Here is a 25,739-nt window from a genome sequence, read left to right on the forward strand (position 1 = left end):
CACATCTTGCGTTTCCAAACTATAGATGGCGCTGTCTGCATGGCTTCCTGTAATACCCGGCAGCAGAAGTGCTCCATAACATCGCTTGTTGGTTTCACCAACATTGTAAACATCTTTCAGCACTTCTGAGAGGGGGGGGGGGGGGGGGGGAGTGAGAGAGAGAAAGGGATAGAAAGCGTGAGCGAGTGAGGGAGAGAGAGAGAGAGAGTGGGAGAGAGAGAGAAAGGGATAGAGAGCGTGAGAGAGAGAGGGTGAGAGAGAGAGGGAGAGAGAGAGCGTGAGAGAGAGAGGAGAGAGAGAAAGGGAGACAGAGCGTGAGAGAGAGAGGGAGAGAGAGAGAGAGAGAAAGGGAGAGAGAGCGTGTGAGAGAGAGGGAGAGAGAGAGAGAGATTTCAGAAAAATGCCGTAGTCGGCTACACACGAACCAAGCTTCGGCTTCTACATCAGTTCCCCGGGCACGTGACATGACGGCGGCCATCACTCCTGTCTGTCCGTACATTATTCAGTCCATAGACATCAGGGACGTTTCTATAGATGCATTCCCTCCCATGTGAGAGAGCGTCAGGCAGTTGTTACCGTCGTCGTCCAGGAGAGACAGGTCTGCTCCCGCCTTCACCAGAAGGTCAAACACAGCCTCTCTTCCTTCACTAGCGGCAGCCATTACAGCCGTCATGCCCGCGAACCCACGAGCGTTGATGTCCAGACAATCTAGTGATAGAATGTGCTGCACCATCGCCGCCTCGCCACTGACGCTGCACAATATCAGACAGTTGTTCCCATCGGCATCTACCAGGGAGAGGTCAGCACCTTCGGACGTCAGGATCTGGAATACGTCCACGTACCCATACATCGCAGCCATCATGGCCGGAGTCCATCCCTGATGGTCCCGTGTGTTTAGATCAAACACCTTCATGGAGAGGAGCGTCTTGATGATGTGGATATTTCCTGTTTTAACGGACTTCATGAGACAGTCACAGTTACCTGGAACTTCGCCCCCTAACGACAGAAGAAGATCGAACACGTCCTGATGACCCTCGCTAATTGCGGCCAATACTGGATTTATTCCTTTCACATTTTGTTTGTTTATGTGGAATATACTCATAGATATTAGATGTTTGACAATGTCTACAGACCCTCCCATTGCTGCCAGAATCAAGCAATCATTCCCATCTTCATCCGTCTCGGAAATGTCGCCCCCCTCCAGTACCAGATAATCAAATATCTGCTGCCTTCCATGCAGAACTGCTGCCATCACTGGGGACCTGCCCTTCTGATCTGTACGACTGATGCAAAAAGTTGTCAGTTTAACCATCTTCTTGAGTATGGCCATATGTCCTAGAACTATTGCTGCATACAAACAGTCATTGCCGTTATCTGTTTGGATGTAGGGGTCGGCCCCCGCAGCAACTAAGACGTCAAAAACGTCTACATGTCTGTTTACAACTGCAACCATGGCGGCTGTGTGGCCACGGTGGCCCCTTGCATTGATGTCCAACATGTTCCTAGACAACACATCCTCAACAATGGGCACACTGCCTCCTTCAACAGCAAGATGAAGACAGTTGTTACCATCCTCGTCAGTCAAGGTCAGGTCTGCACCCTCGAACAGAAGCAGTTTGTATGTCGTCTGCTCTCCGCCTACCGCTGCCGCCATTAATGCTGTCCTCTGTTTATGAACGCGTCTGTTGATGTCGTATGCTTCTTGAGACAAACAATCACGTACCATGGACTCTGCCCCCGCCATGACGGCCCAGAAGAGAAACTCCTCCTGTTTATTCAGCTCTTTCAGTGTGAAGTGGAATGGTTCTGACTGAAGGAGGTCCATGACTTGTTTCCTATTGATGTGGTGTCCGTCCATGACGTCGTCCTCAGTGTACCTGGCCAGGGAATACAACTGTTATATATCGTGTAAATAGTACATCATAAACCGGTTCGTGATAAAATAGACATGGGTGTTGTTCTTCATACTATTTTGTTGAAGCACTTCCTGAGCTGCCGGAGCGGTGGTGTAGCCAAGTGGTGAAAGCGTTCGCTCGTCACGCCGAAGACCCGGGTTCGCTTCCCTCCATATGTACAGTGTGTGAAGCCAATTTCTGGTGTCCCCCGCCGTGATATTGCCGGAATATTGCTAAAAGCGGCGTAAAATTAATTCATGAACTGTCCTCGAACACGCGGGCCTAGCAGTTTAACGTTAGTAGGTCGGGTTTTACGCCACATTCAGCAATATTCCAGCAATAGGATTCACCAGAAATGAGATTCACATTGAATCTAACCAAGGCCTTTCGGTGTGACGTGCGAGCGCTTTAGCCGCTTGGCTACCCTCCACGCCAGCAGTGAGACCCTTGGCTGTCACATTTGGCTGGTTGGGATTTCAGATCTAAGATCCACCCCGATTATCTTCGCTTGAATTATCTATGTATGTTGCAGGGCACAAGTGGCCGAGCCATCTAACGCGCTGCTATAGGCTGTGAGTTGCTTCCCATACGCGGGACATGATCGTTTGAATCCCACATTTGCACCATACCCGTGCTCGTATCACCGAACCAGTAGTTAAAGTGGCTTAAAACCAAACACACTTACAGTACAGTCACTACATGTTACAGAGACAGTGTGTCTTATCTGTACATACGGCTTATGATGGCCGCTTTTAAACACACACTATAATTTAATCTTTACCATTTATTCCACCATCGTGATTACAACCAATATTTAGGCTAATACATGTCTTTAAAAAATGCTATTTCTAAAAATATGAATGTATGCAACGACCATGTTGTATTCTGGGGTGGGTGGTTTGGGGTGGGGTGGCGTGGGAATGGGAGTGGCGTTGGGGTCAGTTAGTCTGAATGAAGGAGCTAAACACGGTTTTTGTGAACCAAACACATCATTTATTATATTATGTAGAGCTCATGTAGACAAAGTACACAAGCAATTGTTCGGTGCAACCCTTACCCAATACATAATCTGCTTACCGAGACCGAGCTGAGGGAGGCCACCAGTAGAAGGCGATATCACTCCACAATCACAATGCCCAGGTACAAAATCAAACAATCACACAAATATCACTTCTACGATAGGTGTTTGAAGTATCGCAATATTGACCCACCCTGACTGAATGTGTAGAGAAGCGAGTCGGGTACATACCTCAGTAGAATGGCGGTGAATGTGCAGTTGGTGAACTTCCTCACATACCTCTTCAGCACGACAGTGAGGTCACCATGACCCAAATTTATGACACGCTATATGATATCTGCCGTTATCTCACACCTGTGCAGACGGTGGTACGAGGACATGAATTAAACCAAGCGAACTACTTCACAGCCACCCCTTCACCGCCTGGCTGGGAGTAAACATCCGCCTTCTAAAGCAGCAATACAATCGTCATACAATACATTCACACCGAGATGTGTGTTTGATCAGCATTATTGGTAAGGTGAAATGGGGTTTAACGTAGCGTCCAAGATAATTGCACTTATATAGCAACGTGCATGAATACCCCACAGTATACTGTCTCCGAAACGACCAGTCCTTGTTAAAACCCTTAATGCCAACGGCCAGACATGGGAACACACAAGTACCATCTTTTAACGTCTTTTTGGTATGACGCGGCCGGGGATCGAACCCCGGACCTTCCGCTCTCCGGACGGACGCTCTACCACCAGACCACGGAGACGGTCCGACCAACCTGTATGTGTAAGTGAGTGAGTATGGTTTTACGCCGCTTGTTTTAGCAATATTCCAGCATTATCAGCGCGAGGGACACCAGAAATGGGCTTCACACATTGTACCCATGTTGGGAATCGAACCCGGGTCTTCGGCGTGACGAGCGAACGTTTTAACCACTAGGCTACCCGACCGCCCAGCATGTATGAGCTATATATGTGACATCGGTTGTTATCACCATTTTGAACAAAACGCCGCCAGCCTCGATCATCCAGTGTGTTAGATAGTCATAAAATTTCAAATAATATTAATCAAAGTAGGATATAGCCTAACACACTCGATAATCGAGGGTAAATCGCTTAGCCGGTCTTCTCTAATTCCGTTTGAGTGAGTGAATGTAGTTTTCGGCCGCTAATATTCCAGGCATATGTACTGATGTGGGAAGTGAATGTTTAAGAGCATAATACTGAGTGTAATATGCTTTACGTCACCATCCAAAGGACAGGTTAAGGTCTATGAGATAAAGTACATGGGAACATTGAGAAGTAGACATGGCGACCAGTGATTATGTACCCCATGTCATCAGTGTGTCATGCCAGTCACGTGTCTCAGATACTGACTGGCCTGTGTTCCAAACTCATGGACACTGGACAATGGAGCGTACGTTTTGCCCTCTCAGTGTGATGACGGAAACAAAACTCAGGGGTGAAGTTTAAAAAGACAGCAGTCATGTTTATTGTTGATAGGGAACATCGGGCGAAATGGGTACATGTTAATAATCACATGTCAGAACGCACACCGGGACCGAGTGGTGAATGTTCCCCGCTCTGTCACTTACACAGGCAGGAGGTCTGATGGCGATTCTTCATCATCGACGTAGTCGCTGGTGAGGCGGCAGTCGTAGACGACGCCACGACTAGCCGTACAATCTTTCCGCTTCTGTCGATGATCTGGGCACGTCTGCTTGGTTGACCTTGTCAGTCAGATTTTCTAGATACAGATATTCCATAACGTGGGGCAAGGTCAGTGCATACACATACGTAAGATCCGGCGACATGAGGAGGTTTTAATTGACATTTATCGATAGCGCTGGGGATGGTGCAGTTTGGTTGATGATTGATTGATTGTTTGTTTGTTTGTTCTTTCGCACTCAGCAATATTCCAGCTATGACGGCGGTCTGTAAAATAATCGAGTCTGGACCACACAATCCAGTTATTGACATCTTGAGCATCGATGACATGCATCAACCAAGTCAGCGAGCCTGACCACCCGATCCCGTCAGTCGCCTCTTTCGACAAGCATAGTCGCCTTTTATGGCAAGCATAGGTTGCTGAAGACCTATTCTACCCCGTATCTTCACGGGTCCCGTGCAGTTTGGAAACATATTGAAACAATTAGGTATTTTAGATAACTGCAGTTTTAAATAAAAGAATATGATAAATGAAATATAATCAGCAATATGTTATGTGTCAATAACCTGCTATAACGTTTTGTTAGTTTCTTGTTTACATAATCCAGTTTTCACTGGACTTTTCACAGTCAGTTAACTCCCTTGCCTCTTCGGTTACAGGTTTTTGGGAAACGATTCTCGACAAATGAAAGACGGGTTTGGTTACACATCATACGTCACTGTTATATCAGGGACAAACAATTCTACCTCACTTCCTTTCGTACTGGAGAGTCCTCAGTAAACAACTAAATTATGTAAATATATACTGATGGAAAGAAGTAAGGGAACAATGAAACATATAGAGAAATAACCTTTACTGTCAGTACATTTCAAAAAGTGTGCATACAAATTCAACACGTCAGAATCAAATGTTGAGACAAGGTTGGGAGCCCATGATAGCATATCAATTTACTGTCTCTAAAACTAAGCGTTCCCTTATTAAATTCAATCAGTATACTAGTATTAAAAAAATGATGTTGTCATAAAGCTAAGCATCCGTGTGCAGTACATGTTCTGTGAGAGCGCTGCAAGAAGGGGAATGGCGCACTCTGTCGCCTGGGTCCGCGTGTCGAGACTAATCCACATGATACGATATAAGCACCGGGTATATAACACATCTAAGGGAAGCATACATAAAGTTTATCAGAACAACAAGTCAAGAATTCCAACAATTCCAAAAAACACTATTTGCTTCAAAAGTATTTGGAGATGGAAACTTGTATTTACATAAACACCCCGTCTCATTATTCTAATATTTCGCACATTTCAATCATCACATTTAGTATTGCAGTGTCTCGGTGTGTGTGAACATTCCGTCCCTGTGACGGGCCGTAGTGGACGATGTAGCAAGGGACAGGTGGTGTCTAGGCGTATTTGAAAACTCCCTGTGACGGGCCGTAGTGGACGATGTAGCAAGGGACAGGTGGTGTCTAGGCGTATTTGAAAACTCCCTGTGACGGGCCGTAGTGAACGATGTAGCAAGGAAGTATGCAGGCGGTGTCGAAAATGATGAGCTCCTTTCCGTCTGGCGAGGTGTGACAGTCGTACCCTGACTGGAGAGATGCGCCGTTCATCAGCCCCTTGCAGTGGAAAACCTGAAGAATGTCGTAAACAAAGCCATAAACGTAAGTATGTAATCGGCCGGGTCTGGTTGTCGCTATTATTGCCAACACCCCAGCTACATTATGAAGGGTATCGTTATCTGTCTTTCATCTTTGACCTTGAAACTGACTCTCTTTCATGACATAATAACAACGAACAAAAGGAAGGACCAAGTTGGTCAGCTGGAATTCCCAAATGTTAAATTTACTAACAAATTTGAACGACTTCTGTGAAGGTTATCAGAAATGTTGACAGTTTTAGCAGCTAGCTTTTTTCTTACACTTGCAAGTGTTGGGATTCTGGCGATAAGGCGATAGCAACTGATCGATCTGGATCAGCATTATCTCAAGAATCAGTATTCCCTCACGACTCGTAAGTTCTTACGGGATATTGATGAGTAGAACGACAGAAGCACAACCAACCTCGCCAAGGATGACTTGAGACAGAAGAATCTTCTGAGCTCCAGCGATGTAGCCCATGGAATACTCGGGATATTCGCTGAAGTAAACTCCGCTACCGTAATAGCCGGAGTCAGTCTTCGCGGCAAACCCTGGGTCACCTACACGTGAGGAATGAGATGTTAGTTTTGGAAATGGAAATGCATCTATACTGTAGGGTAGAATATGTCTTCAGCAATCCATGCTTGTCTTAAGGCGACAATGCTTGTCGTAAGAGGCGACTAACGGGATCGGTTGGTCAGGCTCGCTGACTTGGTTGATTCATGTCATCGTATCCCATTTGCGTGGATCTATATTCATGGTGTCAATCACTCGATTGTCTGGTCCAGACTCGCTTATTTACAGACCGACGTCATATAGCTGGAATATTGCTGAGTGCGGCGTTAAACAACAAACAATCAAACTCAACAACAAAGCGTGCACTGCACAAAGAGTGACATATAATTTAGCATCTACCCCAGGCAAGGGAGTTAACTGACACCGAGGGAGTTATGCCCCTTTGTGGCCCTCCTATTGACCAATCATATCCCACCTCTCATATCTCTTGCATTTGCTTCAAAGAAAATGGCCGCGCCAAATGAAGACGATGTGATTGGTAATCAATATCTATATTGCGATAAAACAGGTGTCACAACGCGAAGAGCATTAAATCGGGTCAGCACCTTGATTACAAACATGAAAAGATTTGGGAAATATCTGTCGACGCCGCTTTGGCGGTACATATACTTTGCAAATCTCGCAATCGACTGAAATCTGCACGGCTGTTTACGAATCGGACAACGATTTTGTCACGCAAATTTGATTGGACTCTGCAGAGACTGGTTAGTCCAGCCAAAATATAATTCAGTCTAATTCGGCAAGGGTGGAAACTGTACTCTTATAGTAAGTTAACTCCCTTGCCGCGGGAAAATGTAATTTAAAAGCCGATCAGGAATCTGCCAATCCGGAACGCACACGTCAAGGGCACTACTTCCGCGAACATCCGGAACACAGAAGGATCTAATTGTCAGCAAACTCCCGTCAGGTTCCCCAACTAGGCCCGCCAGCCCAAGCATGGATACTGCTTTTCGCGAAGGGGGGTGCCCTTTAAATACAATTCATAATTCGATAAAAAATTTGAGGTTTTACACGGCAACATGATTAGTATGCTTTAAAGGGGGGGTCGGACCGCATCCGTGGTCTAGTGGTAGAGCGTCCACTCGGAGAGCTGAAGGTCTAGGGGTTCGATCCTCGGCCGCGCCATTACAAAAGACGTTAAAAGGATGGTACTTGTTGTTACCCTGCCTGGCGCTCGGCATTAAGAACTTAAACAAGGACTGATCGGCTCGGAGTCAATATACTATGTCTGAGTGGGGTATTCATGTTAATCTGCGGCATGGTATCTCAGTCCGGACTAGTGCAAGCAGCCACACACGCACGCACGCAGACACACACACGAAATATAAGTAATCTTGGACGCGACGTTAAACCCCATGTCACATCCCCTCAAGTTCATCTGACCTAAAAGGGTGGGCGTGGTGCCCTGCATGCATCCGCCCCGTGGAGGAGGCATCTTTGACGAGGATGTCGTTCCGGGATGATCATCCTTTCGCCGATGTTTTGTTTGTTTGTTGTTCAACGCCGAACTCAGCAATATTCCAGCTAAATAACGGCGGTCTGTAAGTAATCGAGTCTGGGGCAGAATCCAGTAGTTTATATCATGAGCATCGATCCACGCAATTGGGATTCGCTGACACGCATCAACCAAGTCAGCGAGCCTGACCACCTGATCCCGAGTGTCGCCTCTTACGACGAGCATACGGCAAGCATCGGCTGCTGAAGGTCTGTTCTGACCAAGATCTTCACCGGTCCCGAGGGTTGTGCCTGATTGGAACAGGTTGCGTGTGTGATATGGGTAAAGCGCGATTCAGTTTCAGTACAATTTTACTGACCTGGTTTCTTAAAGCCACCTTCACAAATCTTTCCAATGGTTGCCTCGTTTGTCCCGTGGAATGCTAACACTGGCTCGGCCTTGTCAGGGCCTCGTTTTGCTTTCATGGCCGCCTGCGCTGCCCTGTAACATGGATTTGTATCTGATTGATGAAGCGATAGTGAAAGAAACTCAGCTACACCACAATATATATGAAAAAGCGATAAAGTAGCACTTCACTCTTCCAACATACGTGAATAAATACGACCGCCAGGTTGTATAGTCGCTATTCTTAACCAATGACTCAAATACAGGCCTGGTTCCAGCGAGCGTGAAACCAGAGACAGTTCTGACCAATGAGAGATCAGCTTACATCGCAAAAACGGCAATGTTTCTTGCGTAACAGCGTGTGTAACATGTGACCTTGCCTCATGTCTGTCTGGTCTACACATTGTTTCAGTGGCAGGCATGGTTTGGTTTGTACGAACTTGTGGGTGATGGTGGGTTCGAATCCCGGTTCTCCCCGATTATGTTTCAAGGTTTGTCAGGACCATACCCGTGCTCATGGTTTTCACCAAACTGGTAAACGTCTGAGACCAGCATCACTTCGGGCTTTCCTCCCACATTAAGCTGACACGCCGCGATGTAACTGGAATACGGTTAAAAAGTGGCGTTAAACCGAACTTACTCACTCACTCACTACTACAATGGACACGTGTCTCTACAATACTACACTGTGGCCGTAAACATTCACGGTGATGAAGGTACTGTCTATACAGATCCGTGAAGTAGTGATGACGGTATGCGCCCAAATCTTAGCGCTATTTCAAAATTACACAGTCCCCCTCAGGGCACAGGGATCAGGTATCTCGATTAAACTCTCACTACAGCCTGTGGCTTCGACGTGAATGACAAGTTAGACAACTTAAAAGATAACTTAATTTAATTCGAAAACAGCATCAACAACACCTCTTGCTTTTATTTACCTGTGGCAGGGATGACATTTATCCACTATTTTAGCCGACTTCATCAATTTGACAACAATTTGTTTATAAACAGAACATGTTATGTTGGTGGTGATTAACCTATTGAAGAAGGCTAACTAATGATAAAAGCACATTTAATCTTTCTCTGCATGTTGTTGGGGACAAGAAGATACTTTAAAGGTTATTATTGGTCATAGGGGGCACGGGTGGCCCAGTCGTCTAAGGCGCCGCAATTCGTTGTGCAGTGTTGCGTCCCATGGGCACGCAAGAAACCTATGATTGTGCATTCGAATCCCGGTTCGCCGCGATTATGTTTCTAGGTTTGTCAGCACCATACCAGTGCTCGTGGGTTTCACCGATCTGGTAAACGTCTGGGACCTGCATCACTTAGGGCTTCCCTCGTGATATAACTGGAAAACTGTTAAAAGCGGCGGTAAACCCAACTCACTCACTCACTCACTCACTATCATTTGTTATACCAGGACTGGCTTGCTGACGCACCGTGTATCACCAGCAGAAATGACATCTAATATGTTCTACCTGAATTTCTTGATGAGAGGTGGGTTGACCACATAGTCCACCTTCGTAACGCAGTACCTGGAAGAGAGCGGAAACACGTGACACATGGAATATATTGTTCTCCAACCCTTCGTTTGCAGTAAGACAATACTGATATCTATTTAATTCTGAACTCAACCTCCATCGTGATGTCTTTGGCTTTAGACACATATAGGTATGTTGTTTAGACAGTATTTGAAATAAAGAAACACCAAATGAAAAATGCGTTCTCACTTTGACCCTGATGTTCCCAGTAGTCTGTAGAACTGGGACTCGGCTGTCCGGAAGTGAAGGTCCTCGGCATTTCCTTTGAAGGTGCGTTCTGGTTTCAGGGAGAAGTATGTGGTCTTGGTTCCTGACATGGCCTCCTTCTCCCCCTTCACCAGCTTGGACAAACCTCCGCGTATTGCCTGCGACCATCACCGTAAAGGTACACTATTACTCCCTTATGTAAGGTAGGGGTACTATATGACCGTATATCACGCAGAGGTACAATGTGACCGTTAAGTATGCCTCAAAGTGAGATTGACCAATCAGAGAGCAGGACTACTAACCCCACATGATCCCGTATATCGTCAGTAAAAATCCAAGATGGTTGATACTGACCAAATATAGGACCGTATACCGTCAGTAACAGCCATCTTGGATTTTCCAACACCCACCTAACATATTTTACATGGAAATTCTGGTACCGAAATCCGTTTGTTGACACTCTTTTGTGTTTTACTATCATGAATTGAGATGTGCAAGGAGATTGGTCTGCATTTCGATGACGTTCGTGACTTTATTCATAAAGATTATAGTTAAAATTGTCAACAAGGTATGGCCTCTAAGGTTTAAAGAGTCGTCTCCCTTTGACCCTTAATGTCAACGTACGGTTGTCAGTGTCAAGTTTTCCATTATGACATGACACGTGTGATATGGATACCAGAGAGTGTAAACTTTTCGGCATAATAAATTCGTTATGGTGTCTTAAGTTGCCGTATACAGTGTCATATTAGGTAAAATAACTTTTACTATTAATTAGAGGTGCGTTATCACTATATTAGTTAGAGGTATGATATCGCGGCAAATTAATTGGAGGTGCGATATCACTGTATATTACCAATAGCTTTCAAGTATCCACTCATATATTGTAGAAGATCCATATTATGGTGACGTTTAAGTTTCAATGGTTCGTACTAGCATGGTAGTTATACAGACACGGCATTCAGCACATGCAGCATCCATCGCTGATTCAAACCACTCACTTTCTCAAGACGTTCAATCTTTATCGGTTTTCCACCAGCTTTGGGCATTTCTGTCATCTTCTGGAAATCCACAGAATAGGTTCTCCCTCTGGCATCTTTTATTTCCAAACTCTTCTCCTTGGCTTTATATGCCTTCTCTAAACAACAGTTGAGGCCAGGAGTGAAAGGCCTGGACTTGCCGCCCGCCACATACATCCACTCCACCAGGTTCGCCACCAGCTTAGCCTCTTCCTTTAAGTGGGCACCTGTAGCCTCCGTCTGAAACAGTTCCACGATCTTCTCATGGACCTCGGCCACGTTCCTGACTCTGCCAGTGATGTCTAGTGAAGGTCCCTTGCGGGCAATGGCGACATTTTGTTTCCCTGCCATGCTCTCCAGACGTGATATCTGCAACAATAGAAGTGTTATGATCAACCACTGCAGTCGACTCCGGATGTGTCGACGACCCCAGTTGTAAAGCCTCGGTGGGTGAAGGAGACGTTGACGTGAATACCCAGTCCCGGATATAACATATATACAACCTTCATACTCTAGATAAGACGGAATATCTATAATTGACATCACATGACCAGCTTGAATTTTTCTATTCTTTACAATCCTATTCATATGTTACGATGGGTGGGTGCATGGTTATCTTAATAACTAATGATTAAGTTGAACACTGAACAAGGGAAGTAACTGCTGCTAAGATCATACTCATCCCGTCTCTAATGTGTGGGTCGCATATTGACCAAGACAAGTTTGCGTATCCGTTTCCGTATTAAATACATTTTAATCAACCGCAATGAAGAAATGAGGAGTCACAATTTCTCAATAATAACATACTCCGTTTTTATGAATCTCTTCTCTAAAAGTAATGATACCAGGTGTTTGAGAAAAGGTGAGCTTATCCTGCCCCACTGGTAGCATCCGTCACAAACACATGCAAAGGCATGTCAATTGTTCACATAAAAAAAACCATTGGAACATATGGTACAAGTCAAAATAGGGAATTGCAGCGGACATTACTTTTGTCACAGATGCGTCAAATTTAGAAATGTCCTCCACATGTCCAACATATAACTTTTTGAGAGCTTTACTGAGGCCTTGAATGTTGTAACCTTGATCAAACAACTTCTGAGCAGGAGTCGTATGACGCCATCTTTGAAACAATATGTCCTGTTGTCAACTATTTACCTCTTCATCATCCAACTTCTCAATTTTGCTAGCCCATTTGTGACCGATAGTTTTGGTTTGAAACTCGTCTGCACAGACTTCCTTCAGTCGATCTCTAGCTGCGGTGATGTTCGTCCAGATGTCGGAGTAGATACACAAAACGATCTTGTCTTCTGCTTTCGTCCCATGAGAGGCACCATGGTGGCGCGGGCCTGATCTGTCGTCTGCGGGGGCAAGTAGTCTGTTATCAACATCTTTGGTTATCCACACACATTTTGTTGACAAATAAAAATACCATCGATGTGGTGACCAACCATTTAGATCAAATTTAAATCAAGCTGACCCCAAAAGAGTCCTTAGCCCCCAGGGTATGATTTGGGGGGACCACCAATAGCTGTTGGGGGTGGGGTTGGGGTAGGGGATGTGGGGTTGGGGAGTGTTGCACCTATTGTATTTGAAACCATCCTGTCAAATAGTGGTTCTATGACATAGCTACTACATTTGTATCTATGACGCCGGATGTAAAGTACAGAGTTTATATTTTATTACCTCTCTTCTTGCGCTCGTGCGGCGCGTCCACCCCCGGCTGTTTTCCGGCGAACACGGCTCTGTACGTGTTGACCATAGGCGACTGGAAGATGACCACTCGGACATTCTGGAGCGTCGGCTGACTGTGCGTGTCTGCATACTTCTTCACGGCATAGAGCAGGGACGACGCCATCTTGCCCGGGGCTATCTTCTGACCTCCTGTTCACGAAGCAGAAACATGTGCCAAGCTGTACTACATCTCTGTGTCTCAAACCCGGGTTTCCTGTCCCACACTGATAACGTCCAATTACATACACCAACGTATGGGGAACTGAGAGAATTTTAATCATTCAATGCTTTGACGTTCTTTTACGTGAATACGAAACGTTTTTTTGGATCGATATAGATGCTATCGATGTATTCATACGCACGTGTGTTGTGTGAAAAGGCTAAAAGAGGTTTCAGTAGGAAAAAGGATACCTCTCTTTAACCAATCAGAATCAAATATTCTTCAATGTCACGGTAAAATTCTGTTTGGCAAATTAATATTCTTCGACCACTAAAACGTATAATGGGGGATTGGTAGCCTAGTGGTTAAAGCGTTCGCTCGTTATGCCGAAGACCCGGTTTCGATTCCCGACATGGGTACAACGTATGGAGCCTATTTCCGGTGTAATTATAATTGACAAGAGACGTCAGAGACAATTTATCGTATGGTTATTGAACCAAAGATGGTGTTCACGTCACATTGTGTTTACCTGTGCCAAGAATTCTTTGGAGATCGGGGGTAGAATAGGTCTTCAGCAACCTATGCTTGCCGTAAAAGGCGACTATGCTTGTCGTAAGAGGCGACTAAAGGGATCGGATGGTCAGGCTCGCTGACTTGGTTGATACATGTCATCTTATCCCAATTGCGTATATATCCATGCTTATGGTGTCAATTACTGGATTGTCTGGTTCAGACTCGATTATTTACAGACCGCCGTCATATAGCTGGAATATTGCTGAGTGCGGCGTTAAACAACAAACAAACAAACCTGTGCCAAGAGCTGGCATGGACAGTGACGTCAACCCTTCTCCCTCCGCTCTCTTGAGACACTCCAGGAGGGTGGAACCCCACCCCCACGCCGACGTCTGGACTTTCAGGTGGAGGACGTGCTTGCAGTGGAGCTTGTAGCCCTGGGTGAGGACCAGGCCTGCCGAGGACAGCTCGTCCTCTGTAAGACAAAGCCAGATTACACTTTGGTCACATGAAACAAATTTATATTAGTTGTTTTTTCTTGGATACGTGAACTTGTCAATGGGTCAAAAGGAAGCACTTCGCTATACAAATATGAACATACCAAATGATTCCCAAATCCCTATTCACGAGTTGATACTGTCTGTATCATGAACGGAACTGTTAGGATTACAGGAGAACGCAATTAGTCAAACTATAAACGTTTTGTCAATTCAATCATCGTGCCCCACCGGTGGCTCCCGTCACAAACACATGCAAAGGCAAGTCAAATCTTCACCCGAAAAAAAATGGGAAGGATGCTTACTTTGAAATTCAAACATTACCCGTTTGGCATTTGTCAAACATCTTGCAACAATAGAATCTGTGGCAGGAAATTTCTTTTTTTTCAACAATCTGAAGCAGAATTATTTTTTTCAAGCATTTTCGGGGGGAAAAATCCGATAAATTTCGACAATTCTCCTCGGCCTTGTAAGCCTGTAAGTTTTTCAACTTTTCAATTTTCAACGACAGGCGAATCGTCTTTTTTGACGACGGCATAAGTTATGCCGTGGGGCCCCGTGGACTTCGGTACTGGTGAGGTGAACTGTCATTCATTTTCCTTACTTCTGGAAGTACACTCCACTTGAAGCTCGGGCCCTGCTGCAGACAAGAGAGCCTTGGAAACAGCGCCTGGGGGGAACACGGAAGGGTTATGGAAGGGTAACCAGTCAGAGGTATTAATACTAGACGTTCTACAGAGTGGTATGTGACACACGAGATAACGAAATACATTGTCCAATAATGGTGAAGATAATAATAGTAATAAGAAAAGCAACAAAACAACACCATAATGAAAATAAATCTTCATTGTATCAATTCCAAAAAAAGAGTCCATTGTAGGATTGTCCGATAGTGTAGTACATTGAAACTGTCAATGTGGAAATTTTGTGAAACGTAACACCATCAATGTGGAATTTTGTGTAACATAACACCATCAATGTGGAAACTTTGTGTAACATAACATGCTCAATGTGAAACTTTGTGTAACATGACACTGTCAATATGGAAACTTTGTGTAACATAACACCATCAATGTGAAAACTTTGGTAACATGACACCATCAATGTGGAATTTTGTGTAACATAACACTGTCAATGTGGAAACTTTGTGTAACATAACACTGTCAATGTGAAACTTTGTGTAACATAACACTGTTAACGTGGAAACGATGTGTGCTGTAATGAGAAAAAAGATCAGTCTTTGTTCAATTCATTTAGCATCACACCATCGCTAGTCTGCTAAGATGGTGTCCTGAAACCTACAGTCTCGCTCTAGCAATGACACGTGATCATTACAGTACACCTGAATGACTAACAGATGCAATTTGTTTTTGTTTGTTAAACGCCGCACTCAGCAATATTCAAGCTATATCTGTAAATAATCGAGTCTGGGCCTGACAATTCAGTGATTGATATCATAAGCATCGATCAATGCAATTGAGATACGATGACATGCATCAACCAAGTCAGCGAGCCTGACCACCCGATCCCGTTAGTCGCATCTTACGACAAGCATGGGTTGCTGAAGGCCTATTCTAATACAGATCTTCATGGGTCCAATGCAATGTGTTTCACTGACCATGCTTGAGGTCAAATGACTCGCCGCTACAGCTGACGATGCAGTCCGTGTTCTCCTTGGTCAGATCTCCTTGGACGATCTTGATCTTCATAGAACCAAAGGTGAAGGTATCTGTCAGCAGAAAGTTGGAGCTTTCTGAAAACCCAGTTCTATTCTCTTAAAATTCTGTGCTGTTAATATCGGAGTAAAGAGTGGCCAAGTTTTCTACTGGCTGTCATTCTCTGTGAAACGTGTTTTCCTTAACCCTGCACAGATCATTTACATCAGATCTTAGTTCTCGCTCCCGCTGAACAAAGATCTGAGGACATCCGATTACAGGTAACGTCAGAACGATGTTTTACCAGAGAGTCGCTTACCAGATCAGGAAAGTGACAGTCCGAATGTGTTGTCTAATCATGCAACCTCGGAAAGGTTAACAGGTGCGGGCTGTACGACTGATTCCGTCAAGTCATCCTCTGTGTCACCTTCAATGGGGTAGACATTTGGAACGAAAGGGACTTTCTACTGCCATACAATCTCGGTCATATGGTCGACATTCCAGAATTTTCGTTTGTTTCGTTTCCAAATTTTGAATAGAATTTTGAATTTTCGAAGCTGGTCTGGAAGGAAAGTCGCCTGTATTTAAAATAATGGCGTAAACCTCGAAAGGTCGTTCTGGCGTGACCTGTTGTGGGATATCTTCAGGTTTATGTGTAGCGGTAGCAAGTACTAAAAAAAGATTTTAATGATATTGTGCAAGGATCCACTGATGTGGGTTCGAAAAAACTCTGCTGGTTGGTCAAAGTAGTAAATCTCTATGGCTTACTGTTTGTTCTCCTCCCACTGAAATGACACACTCTAAGATAACTGATATACCCAATCACTCTCTAGCTAATAACACTAATTAACTCGGGTTACTTTCAAGTCAGTCATTGACTTCAAACTCTGACATAACAAGAATATTATTTGACATTGTTAACCTGGGTAGCGCCTGTGTGAACTGTCTTGATCATTTGCCCTGGATTCACGTGGTCTTGCCCCGTCGTTCCTCCTGTGCTCCCTTGGACTACAATCGTGGTCAGATTTTCTGCTTTCCGCCTCAAATGCCTTAAATTAAGCGGGTAAAATAAAATTGATCTTTTCTCACACGAGGGAAAATGGCAAAATAGAAATAAACACAACCACATTTGTAGTCATATTTACTTTTAAAAGTTTGATTTCGTTGAAAAAGCAAATCCCATGTATGTCAATCAGTACCCTGTAAAGATACCAGGTATTTAAAAAAGGTTATTAGGAACAAGTAAAACCCTGAACAACAGAAACATATTCGATCCCTTTAGCGAAACTGGTCAGGTTTTTCGAAAAGTAGGACAGGCGTCAAACTCCCATAAAAATACCTTCGAATAATATCAATTATCACACCGCTCACAGGGTCGGCATTTATCTCTCATGATACCGACCCACGGGTTCGGACATGACCAACTCATGACGCCCATATCTCAACGTGACGTAATGCCCAACACACTGACCTTCTTTACGGGAGTGTCTTTGGGATGTACAATGAAGTAGATCGCTTGGACGGATGTTCCGGGATGTTCCTTCAGGAACGAGGAAACAGCCTTGAACATGAGACTGGCCGAGACATCCGCGGGGAACCCCAACTTCCCTGTACCAAGAGCTGGGAAGGCCACAGACTGGTAGTCCTTGGTATCCGCTTCTTCCAAACACCGCTTCACCAGACACTGCAAGACCTACAAAAAGGAAACAATCCATTTATATAGATATAAAAAATCAACACTAGAGAATAATCACTTTCAATTATCTCCTAAAACAGATTTCATAGGGCGTAAAATAGTGGTGAACATTATATGAATTAATTAATGAAAATAAGAAAGGTACTCAAATTCCATAAGCAAATATCTTATGCAAAGCTTCAAAGTTTGTGTTTCAAGACTGTATACTTTCAATCATATACAATCATGTAAATGTGTATGCATGAATAGTAAATCTTTCTGTATTGTGGGCCAAAGGCCTTAAACGGAATAAATCTGTGTCATATTCACCAAATCCGGTGCATCTTTTCCATGGTTCCACGCCTGAAGGATCCCATGGAAGATCATCTTACATTTGAGATCTCCGCCTGTTGTCATGGCAACCTTGCCAGTTTTCACTCCCCGGGGATACTTCTCCTTACAGGCTGTCTGTATGGCGTTCCCACCCGCCTGCAGCAGGGACTGGGATACAGCACCCACGGACATGTTGAGATCCTTCCCAGTTGGGTTGACAAGGACGTCAGCCTTAAACCATTAACACCTACGTCAGATGATAACGACCAGAAACCCTTCTTGAGTGTGTTGTGTTCAACGCCGCTTTGAACAGTATTTCAGTTATACCACGGCGTGTCAGCATAATGTGGGAGGAAAGCAAGAAGTAATGCAGGTATCTGTCCTTCACTGCGTTGGCTACTTTGATAAACCTAGAAACCCTTCTTGAGGTTATTTAGCAGGAAACGTTGAGTAACTGGGATTAATTATGTTTTTATCAGTATTTCGGTTCCATCATGGCAAGTCAGATTCTGGGATAGAAAGGTCAAAAATGAAGAATCGTGTACAATTACGACTCCGGTAAAATCGATTAGCACGGATAAAGTGATAAATACCCCAGGAACATAATCATATCTTTGGATCCACTGGATCCTATCTCAATCAAGGGAAGCAATGTTTGGACATTTATGAGAAAACAACAATCACTGCACGAAGATAGGTCACTGACCTTTTGCTTAGACAACTCTCCAACAATAACTTGTATTCTTTCAGGTTGGTCTTCAGCATCTTCAGATAGAACAAACCATATCAATATGTTGCGGATTTACAACGCTCTTGGTAAGGAGGCCATGTTTTCTGTATTTCAGTATTTTGTAACCCAAAATTAATAACTCCACCAGTCAAACCAAGAAACAGATATTGTAATAATCAGGTATTTGACATTATCAAGTGTGATGTCTGCTGAAGGTGCTGACAAATACGTATTTGATTAATCATTACTATTTGCCATCAGTCTAATTGTAAAAAGACGCAGACGTGTTTTGCAGACAAATCGTACCAAAGGAACGACTTACTTATTAGGTATGTAAAGTATGTAATTTCAAACGAAAAGACGAACAAAGAGAAGTTCTTCTGAACTTTAATGTAGCGGGATGTAAACAGAGGGGTGAGAAGGTAAATGTGGCTGGCTTCGACTTTATTAAACAATATTAATGTATTCTAAGATATGGAACTATATACCTGAGAGGTCACTGGATGAATCTTCATCTTCCCTCGAACCTCCGTCACTCTCCCTTTGGTCCTCCTCTTCCTCCTCCTCCTCCTCCTCCTTTTCTTCTTCTTCTTCTTTCTTCTTCCTTTCCGGGCATTTTGGCCTAGCTCCATAACATATACTGTCGGTAGTTTGGATAAATTGTTCCACAACATTGGGATTGATGTCACAGAGGATGATTTCTCGAAGTCCTGTTGGTTCCTTTTGCCAGTTATGTTGAAGAGTCTCCAGAATCCCCTTTACAGCATCCGCCAGAGGGTACCCAAGTCCGGTGCTGATCGCAGGGAGTGCCAGACTTCTCACATGCTTTTTCTTACACTGCCTCAAAATGTTCTTTATCGTCTTCTGAAAGATCATGAACAGTGATGGTTACAATGGCCTTCACATAAGTGCAGATCTGACTATTACACAAAGGAATGTGTAAGGGAGTTTGGCATAATGCCACTACTACGAACCAAATTTTAGTTTAGGGCCCAAGCATTTGATGTTCTGGTGTGGGCCTGGGACTTTATTGAAAACCCAAAATGTCCACGAAAATTCTTGAAAAATACACTTATGCTTCAGACTGTTGCACTGTCGCAAGTTGTTTATCTTTTTTTTAAAAAAACAAACCCAGATACATAGTTTTATTAAAAAGATATCTGCTTTTGCAGCTGAATAAATATCCAATCTCTATGCAAAATCGATATGGTTGAAGTGAGAGGAATGACAGAAGTGATGCAGGTCTGCCACTTTGTGAAACTCACCAGCATGCATATGGTGCTGACAAACCTAGAAACAATCTGGGATTCGATTCCACGGTCATAAGTTTCTGGTACCCCACGGTGGACTGTTTTGCAACGCATAATTGTGATCTCTTAGACGACTTTGCTAAATATTGAAGGGAGGCAACTCTGCAGAGCGTGTTTTTCAACTATTACAACTGAATTTGAACAACAACTTGTACATTTAAACTATCTAATTCCATGGGGATTACATAATCACTTCTAACGCCCTTGTGCTATTATAATGTCAGTGTCTACACTGCTTTTTTTGGTTGTTCATTACAACAGAAAAATGTCAAATGAAATTAATCACAATTTACTTTTATCAATCCATGGCAAATACGAGTTGTAACACATTGGGAGCTGTTTGTCTATAACTCCCCACATTACCTGCAATGCACCTTCCTCTCCATGTTTCCCGTCCTGCCTCTTTGGGGACACAGCGTGAAGTACAAGCTTGCATGGAAGACGACCACCACCAGTACAGATGACCTCTCCAACTGACGGACGACCTTTATCCTTGATCACCTTTGTACACTCCTCCTGTATGATCTTGCCCCCTGCAAAGGATCATCACCATGACAACCAAACCTAATCATCTTATGAAACATCTATTTAGTGTTATCTTTACTATTATAGCATTTAGGCATGGACTACACCGTGCCTTAAACAAAATTATTTTATTGTGTGAAGAAAGAGTGTCTTTATACCCATCAGGTGAACTTTTAGTAAGTGTATAGAGAACAACATATATATATATATATATATTTAAATCATGATGTTACACATCAGAAGTTGGGATTAATGTACAAACATAACGACAAAGTCAATGATACTACTCAGCATTCACCTGGTGAAGGAGCAAGAAGTAACTCTCAAACGTTGTACAAAGAATAAAAGAAGTTGCTGTTCATAAAAAAGTGTCATGTATTCATGTTCTCCCAACTTCTAAATGCCTTTCCCAGACTTCAAGATGGCGTGTACTCACCCGCCGTTGCAATGGCTTTAGAGAGGCCTGCCACAAGTTTAAGGTCTGTGTTGGCAGTGTAGGCAATAGCATCAACCTTTAAGCTGCATATATCCCCTTTTACCACTGACACAATGTGATCATCTGACAGCGCCCATGACCTACTGACAGAGGGCATCTTCTGCAGAAGGTCTTTCGGTCGGATAATTGTTTCTGTCTGGTGTTCTATGCCAGTTAGTAGCTCTTTACCTCCACCTTTCGTGAAATAATATCTTATCCCTGGCAGCATGAGACTGTGGTCTTTTGATTTAATGGATGAAAGCAATTTCTCAAGCTCTTTCCTTGCCTTGTTTATTCCAGCATTTAATCCTGAAATTGTAAATCCACACGCAAAACAACCTTCTCCAAAATGAATGTGCACTTTAAGATCCTGAAGACTTAGTTCCAGTTGTCGAACCTTGTTAATACCATGTGCTTGCAGAAATTTGACTCGTGGTTCCTCAAACTGTAGAAAGTATTCCCTCACCGAGTTGATGTCAAAATATTTATCAATTTCTGAGACGACATCCTGAAAAATGCTATGATCACCTGCCACCATGACTGCATCAGTATCCACACCTATCTGAAGCTGTCCTGGATATGATTCCAAGAGCTGCTTTCGTTTTTCACGCCAGTCTGCTGATTGTAAGCTGTAAGAGGAGGATTTGTCCAGACGAATAATCTCTTCACAAATTGTTTTCTTGATGATGTCTTTAGCTTTGCATATGTCATCAGTGTTTGGACAATAGAGGGTTATCCTCTTCTGGTCTTCCTTCTGCCAGGAGCATACAACACCAGCATCCTCCAGTTGTTTTGGCAAGGAACAAGTTCTCAATATCGCTACAGCTCCATTTGTCTTGAATGTAAGAGAGTCTTTTTGAAGTGAGTTGAATTCCTCATGGATCATTAGTTTGACACTCTGTACTTCAGTTTTTGATCCTTCTAAAATCAGCATATCGTCCTGGACCTTCAAATGAACTTCAACATTAGGATGCAGCTTGCTACATCGCATAAGGAAACTGGACCTTTGGAGATAGCGCATCAGGTAATTCTTGACAGACTGTGTGTGACTTTCTTTAGGTCCTGCTAAAGCTAAAATTTCCTTCAAAGATTCCAAAGCCTCCTTCATCCTGTCTCTACATCCAACCACCTGCAATACGCCAGAACCTGTATATATCCTAACACTTGTCTTTGTCGGTATCTTCTGGAAATCCTGATTCATCTGCAGTCTGCCCATTGTGATTCCCTCCGGAATCTCCAGTGTTTCAACTGTTAGGTTCATCTCCTCCAGAGAGGCTTGTATGGCTGCATCAACTCTTTTCATCCATGTCTCCTTGTTGGTACCTTCTGTGTCTGTTCTTTTATTTGTGGCTTCAAGTACTACACCATTAGGCTGCGGGATGAATCTGAGCGCACACTCATGGCTCTTCAGATCATCCTGAAGTTTTGTCTTCTCTGGCTCGGATTTATTGATGTACCGCATAATGTGTGCATCACTTGATTTAACTAAATAACGCCATTGTGACTGATGTTTTGGTTTAGAGACTGGTATCATTGCAGCCCCGAGTGCATCTGAACCTTCCACTTTGTCTTTTTCTGCCTCAGTTGGCATGAATTCCGGAATATCTATATGCATGTCTACTTTCAGTGTTTTGTCATTTAGCTTAAGGGTCTGACCGCACACTCTCTCTGCCACTGGAACATGGAAGATATCTTCAAATAATATTAGTGTAAAGTATATGATTAACAACATGATTATTACTTTGTGAAAACATTTCTTTGCTGCCTTGACATTAAAATGAGAATTAATATCACATTGACATATCATTCATCCTGTTCTTTATGTAAGTTTAAACTGATGAAGAAGTAAGCATGTACTCTGAAACATTATCTTCCTCATAATGAAGAAGTAAGCATGTACTCTGACACATTGTCTTCCTCATAATAGAGAAGTGGACATCCATTAATTCTCTTCCTTAAGTTTAAACTATTCATTATATACCCACCCCCATATTCTTCAAACCACAAATACGCTGTATGCTTTTCGGGGATGAATTGTATCTTTTTCAGAGGTCCGCCTCTTCTCTTGTTCTCGAAGTAAAAGTGTACACTATCCTTGCTTGCGTTGTCTGGTAGTCCTGTCACTCTCAAGCATCTCGACTTCATAACTTGTTTGACCGTTAGTCTGTGGCCTTCAACCATTTTCTTTGAACATGCTTCCTTTACTTTGGCAAAACCTGCCAAGTAGTTACATAACAATGCATCGTTGCATGAATGAATGAACATGTCTGGCAAAGTCATTGACTAAATGGGCAGAAAAGATAAAAAAAAGTATGATAAAAAAAAGTATCATAAAAAAATCTCTGTTAAATATAAAACGTCTTGATTATCTGCTGAAACTGATTCCATTGAGCGTTAAAGGCAACATAGCAGTGACCATGCTATGAATGGACCATTGAAAGTCAGCGATGACACCATCTATTCGCGAAAAGGGTAGAGTCCTGCACTCCCAATAGCACCCCAATGTCTATCTCAGTATCTGCATTGAATGATTATTGAAATCATGAATGTTTTATCATGATGAGAGGCTGCAGTATCTTTGCTACGTAATGGTCAACAGTTTTCATTCAAATTCCCATTAACAAAATATCATTTTGACTGAAATTATTACATTGTAAGGTCGTGCTAATTTGGCAGTTTCTTTTATGTAACAATGTGCAGATGTGTATAAACAAAATAAATATAATATTGTGTACAAATAAACAACAAACGTATAAAGGATGAAGTTAGTCAAACATTTGTTCATGTTTACATTCTCATCCTGGAAAACTAAGGAATAAGCCCTTTGACCCATGTTAGCACTAAACATCACAGGGACATGTTGAAAAAATAGATAGATTCTCATTCGTGGGAATAACTTTCAAAAACAGATTTTCAAAGTTTTGCCTATTTCTTATGAATCAGACATCAAAATGCCATACCTTGTCCTATAAATGCAAAAACTGTGTACATACGTGGCTTGCTGTCAAAGGTGACGAGGGCTGACTTGCATGAGTCTCCCCCTCCCCACTTGATGTCCGCCACTTCAGATTCAGCTTTGCTCTCGAGGAAGTTCTCCAGAGTTCCCAGGGGAGTTGCTGGTGCAATGTTCAGGATCAGCATCTTCATGTCATCTGGGACATCTTCCTCCCCTTCCCCTTGGTCATCGTCATCTGAGAGGCTCTTGATGACTTTTGCCTTGGCAGCTGTAGAACCTTCAGCTACAAAATCTGCTGTGTCTGTGTGCATTGTCACAGTCAGAAGGTGCTCCCGTAGCTTGTGGGCTGACTGACAAACCCTCTCAGCCACTGGAAATTGAACATTTTATAGAGTAACTATAAGTCCCTCCTTCAAAGATATTTCAATGTTACATATATATTGTACTAACATCTTACATCAATGTTACAACCCTATGGAGGCCCCATGTCAGAAAATGTCCCCAGCCCGCCGGGCTTGTCTAAAGAGGTGACAAAGTGGATCAGGTGGTCAGGTGACTTGGTTCATAGCTTGTTCTTGCACTCACATAGGACATGGATCATAATACCAATCATTTTTCTGGATTATTTACAGGCCATCATGATATATATGTGGCATGAAACAACATGAAAAACACAATAGCTCTGAAAGTAAAGAAAGTTAATTGTATAATATGAAAACCTTTGTTGAATGTGATAATTTGGATGGAAGGGGCGACTTAAAAAAATCAAGAATTACAAGTACATGCAGAACATCCAGGTTGAATTCTCATATGCATACATCTTTTGAAACATGTTTTAATGGTCCACACTTCACTCCTACATTGCAAGGGTCCTGATTCTAAACTGTGTATTGAAGGATTAAGTCAGTATGGGTTTTGCCACTTTTAGCAATATTTCAGCAATATCACAGCGGGGGACACCAGAAATGTGCTTCACACATAGTACCCATTTGGGGAATCGAACCCGAGTCTTCAGCGTGACGAGCAAACGTTTTAACCACTAGGCTACCCTACCGCCCTATTAACCACCTACTGGACCAGCTTAGGAAGTGGGTCACTTCTAAAACTCACCACCATAGTCTTGGAATCTGACCAAAGCCATCCTAGCTTCCTTGAACAGTTCGATGTGATCAATCTCTCCTCCCCTCTTCTTGTTCATGAAGTAGTAGCGAACAGTGTCTTCTGTTGTGCCGTCCGACAACCCACTGACTTTCACACACTTGGATTTCTCTACTGCTTTTATTTGTAGTATGTGGTTATCGATTTTCTTGTTTGAGCATGCAGTTGTAATAGTTTTAACATCTGCAATGTGTAAAAGATAAATAGCACTATAAGCAATAAGAATATCCCTATTCTGATTTTGGACAAAAGAGAAATATTTTGACACAAACAGATTTCATTTTGGGATTCTTAAGCTTCCGTACATCCGTTCGATGTCTCAAATAATGACAATCACATGTGGGGAACTGAAAGAGAAAATTAAACATTCTCCAACTGCTTTTTGCACAATGCAGCAGCAATATTGTTCGAATACAATAATCTTCTAGTCTTCAGAGCATCAAATATTCCAAACACCATAACAATCACACACAGAATAAATGAGTGAGTGAGTTAGTGAGTTTTACCCCGCTTTTAGCAATATTCCAGCAATATCAGGGTGGGCGACACCAGAAATAGGCTTCACACTTGGTACCCATGTTAGGAAACTAACACTTTAACCAAAAGGCTACTCGACCAAACCGC

General features: G+C 43.2%; 2 protein-coding genes across 6 annotated transcripts in view; both read right to left on the reverse strand.

Moving 5' to 3' along the window:
* Positions 1–269: 269 nt before the first annotated feature.
* LOC124117660 (ankyrin repeat domain-containing protein 50-like) lies at positions 270–3,620 on the reverse strand. Of its 2 annotated transcripts, none has more exons than XM_046479647.2 (2): positions 3,107–3,620; positions 270–1,877 (listed from the first exon to the last, which is right to left on the reverse strand). In XM_046479647.2, exon 2 carries the CDS (start codon positions 1,856–1,858, stop codon positions 503–505), a length of 1,356 nt encoding a protein of 451 aa, XP_046335603.2. In that variant the 5' UTR covers positions 1,859–1,877; positions 3,107–3,620; the 3' UTR covers positions 270–502. The 2 variants fall into 2 exon arrangements, with proteins under 2 accessions (XP_046335603.2, XP_046335602.2); XM_046479646.2 differs by having other exon boundaries at positions 3,145–3,615.
* A 2,323-nt stretch (positions 3,621–5,943) lies between these two features.
* The window catches only part of LOC124117655 (protein mono-ADP-ribosyltransferase PARP14-like), a 28,823-nt gene continuing 9,027 nt past the window's right edge, over positions 5,944–25,739 (reverse strand). Inside the window, exons 6-27 of one of the 4 annotated variants that reach the window (XM_048383372.1) lie at positions 25,068–25,298; positions 23,995–24,327; positions 22,987–23,217; positions 20,963–22,675; positions 20,365–20,534; positions 19,180–19,555; positions 18,668–18,726; positions 17,959–18,192; positions 17,425–17,646; positions 16,876–17,002; positions 15,917–16,051; positions 14,903–14,968; positions 14,097–14,276; positions 13,081–13,278; positions 12,553–12,755; positions 11,377–11,763; positions 10,361–10,536; positions 10,109–10,165; positions 8,605–8,726; positions 6,638–6,774; positions 6,054–6,208; positions 5,944–5,987 (exon numbers count right to left, since the gene is read on the reverse strand). In XM_048383372.1, the coding sequence (XP_048239329.1) occupies positions 5,978–5,987; positions 6,054–6,208; positions 6,638–6,774; positions 8,605–8,726; positions 10,109–10,165; positions 10,361–10,536; positions 11,377–11,763; positions 12,553–12,755; positions 13,081–13,278; positions 14,097–14,276; positions 14,903–14,968; positions 15,917–16,051; positions 16,876–17,002; positions 17,425–17,646; positions 17,959–18,192; positions 18,668–18,726; positions 19,180–19,555; positions 20,365–20,534; positions 20,963–22,675; positions 22,987–23,217; positions 23,995–24,327; positions 25,068–25,298 (5,522 nt within the window). In that variant the 3' untranslated portion in view covers positions 5,944–5,977. Of the gene's footprint in view, positions 6,209–6,637; positions 6,775–8,604; positions 8,727–10,108; positions 10,166–10,360; positions 10,537–11,376; positions 11,764–12,552; positions 12,756–13,080; positions 13,279–14,096; positions 14,277–14,902; positions 14,969–15,916; positions 16,052–16,875; positions 17,003–17,424; positions 17,647–17,958; positions 18,193–18,667; positions 18,727–19,179; positions 19,556–20,364; positions 20,535–20,962; positions 22,676–22,986; positions 23,218–23,994; positions 24,328–25,067; positions 25,299–25,739 lie in introns of all 4 variants that reach the window. The other 3 variants (XM_046479639.2, XM_046479635.2, XM_046479640.2) reach the window with 3 other exon arrangements.

Source organism: Haliotis rufescens, unplaced genomic scaffold (genome assembly GCF_023055435.1).
Source record: "Haliotis rufescens isolate VD_foot unplaced genomic scaffold, xgHalRufe1.0.p SCAF_48, whole genome shotgun sequence".
NCBI lineage: Eukaryota > Metazoa > Mollusca > Gastropoda > Lepetellida > Haliotidae > Haliotis > Haliotis rufescens.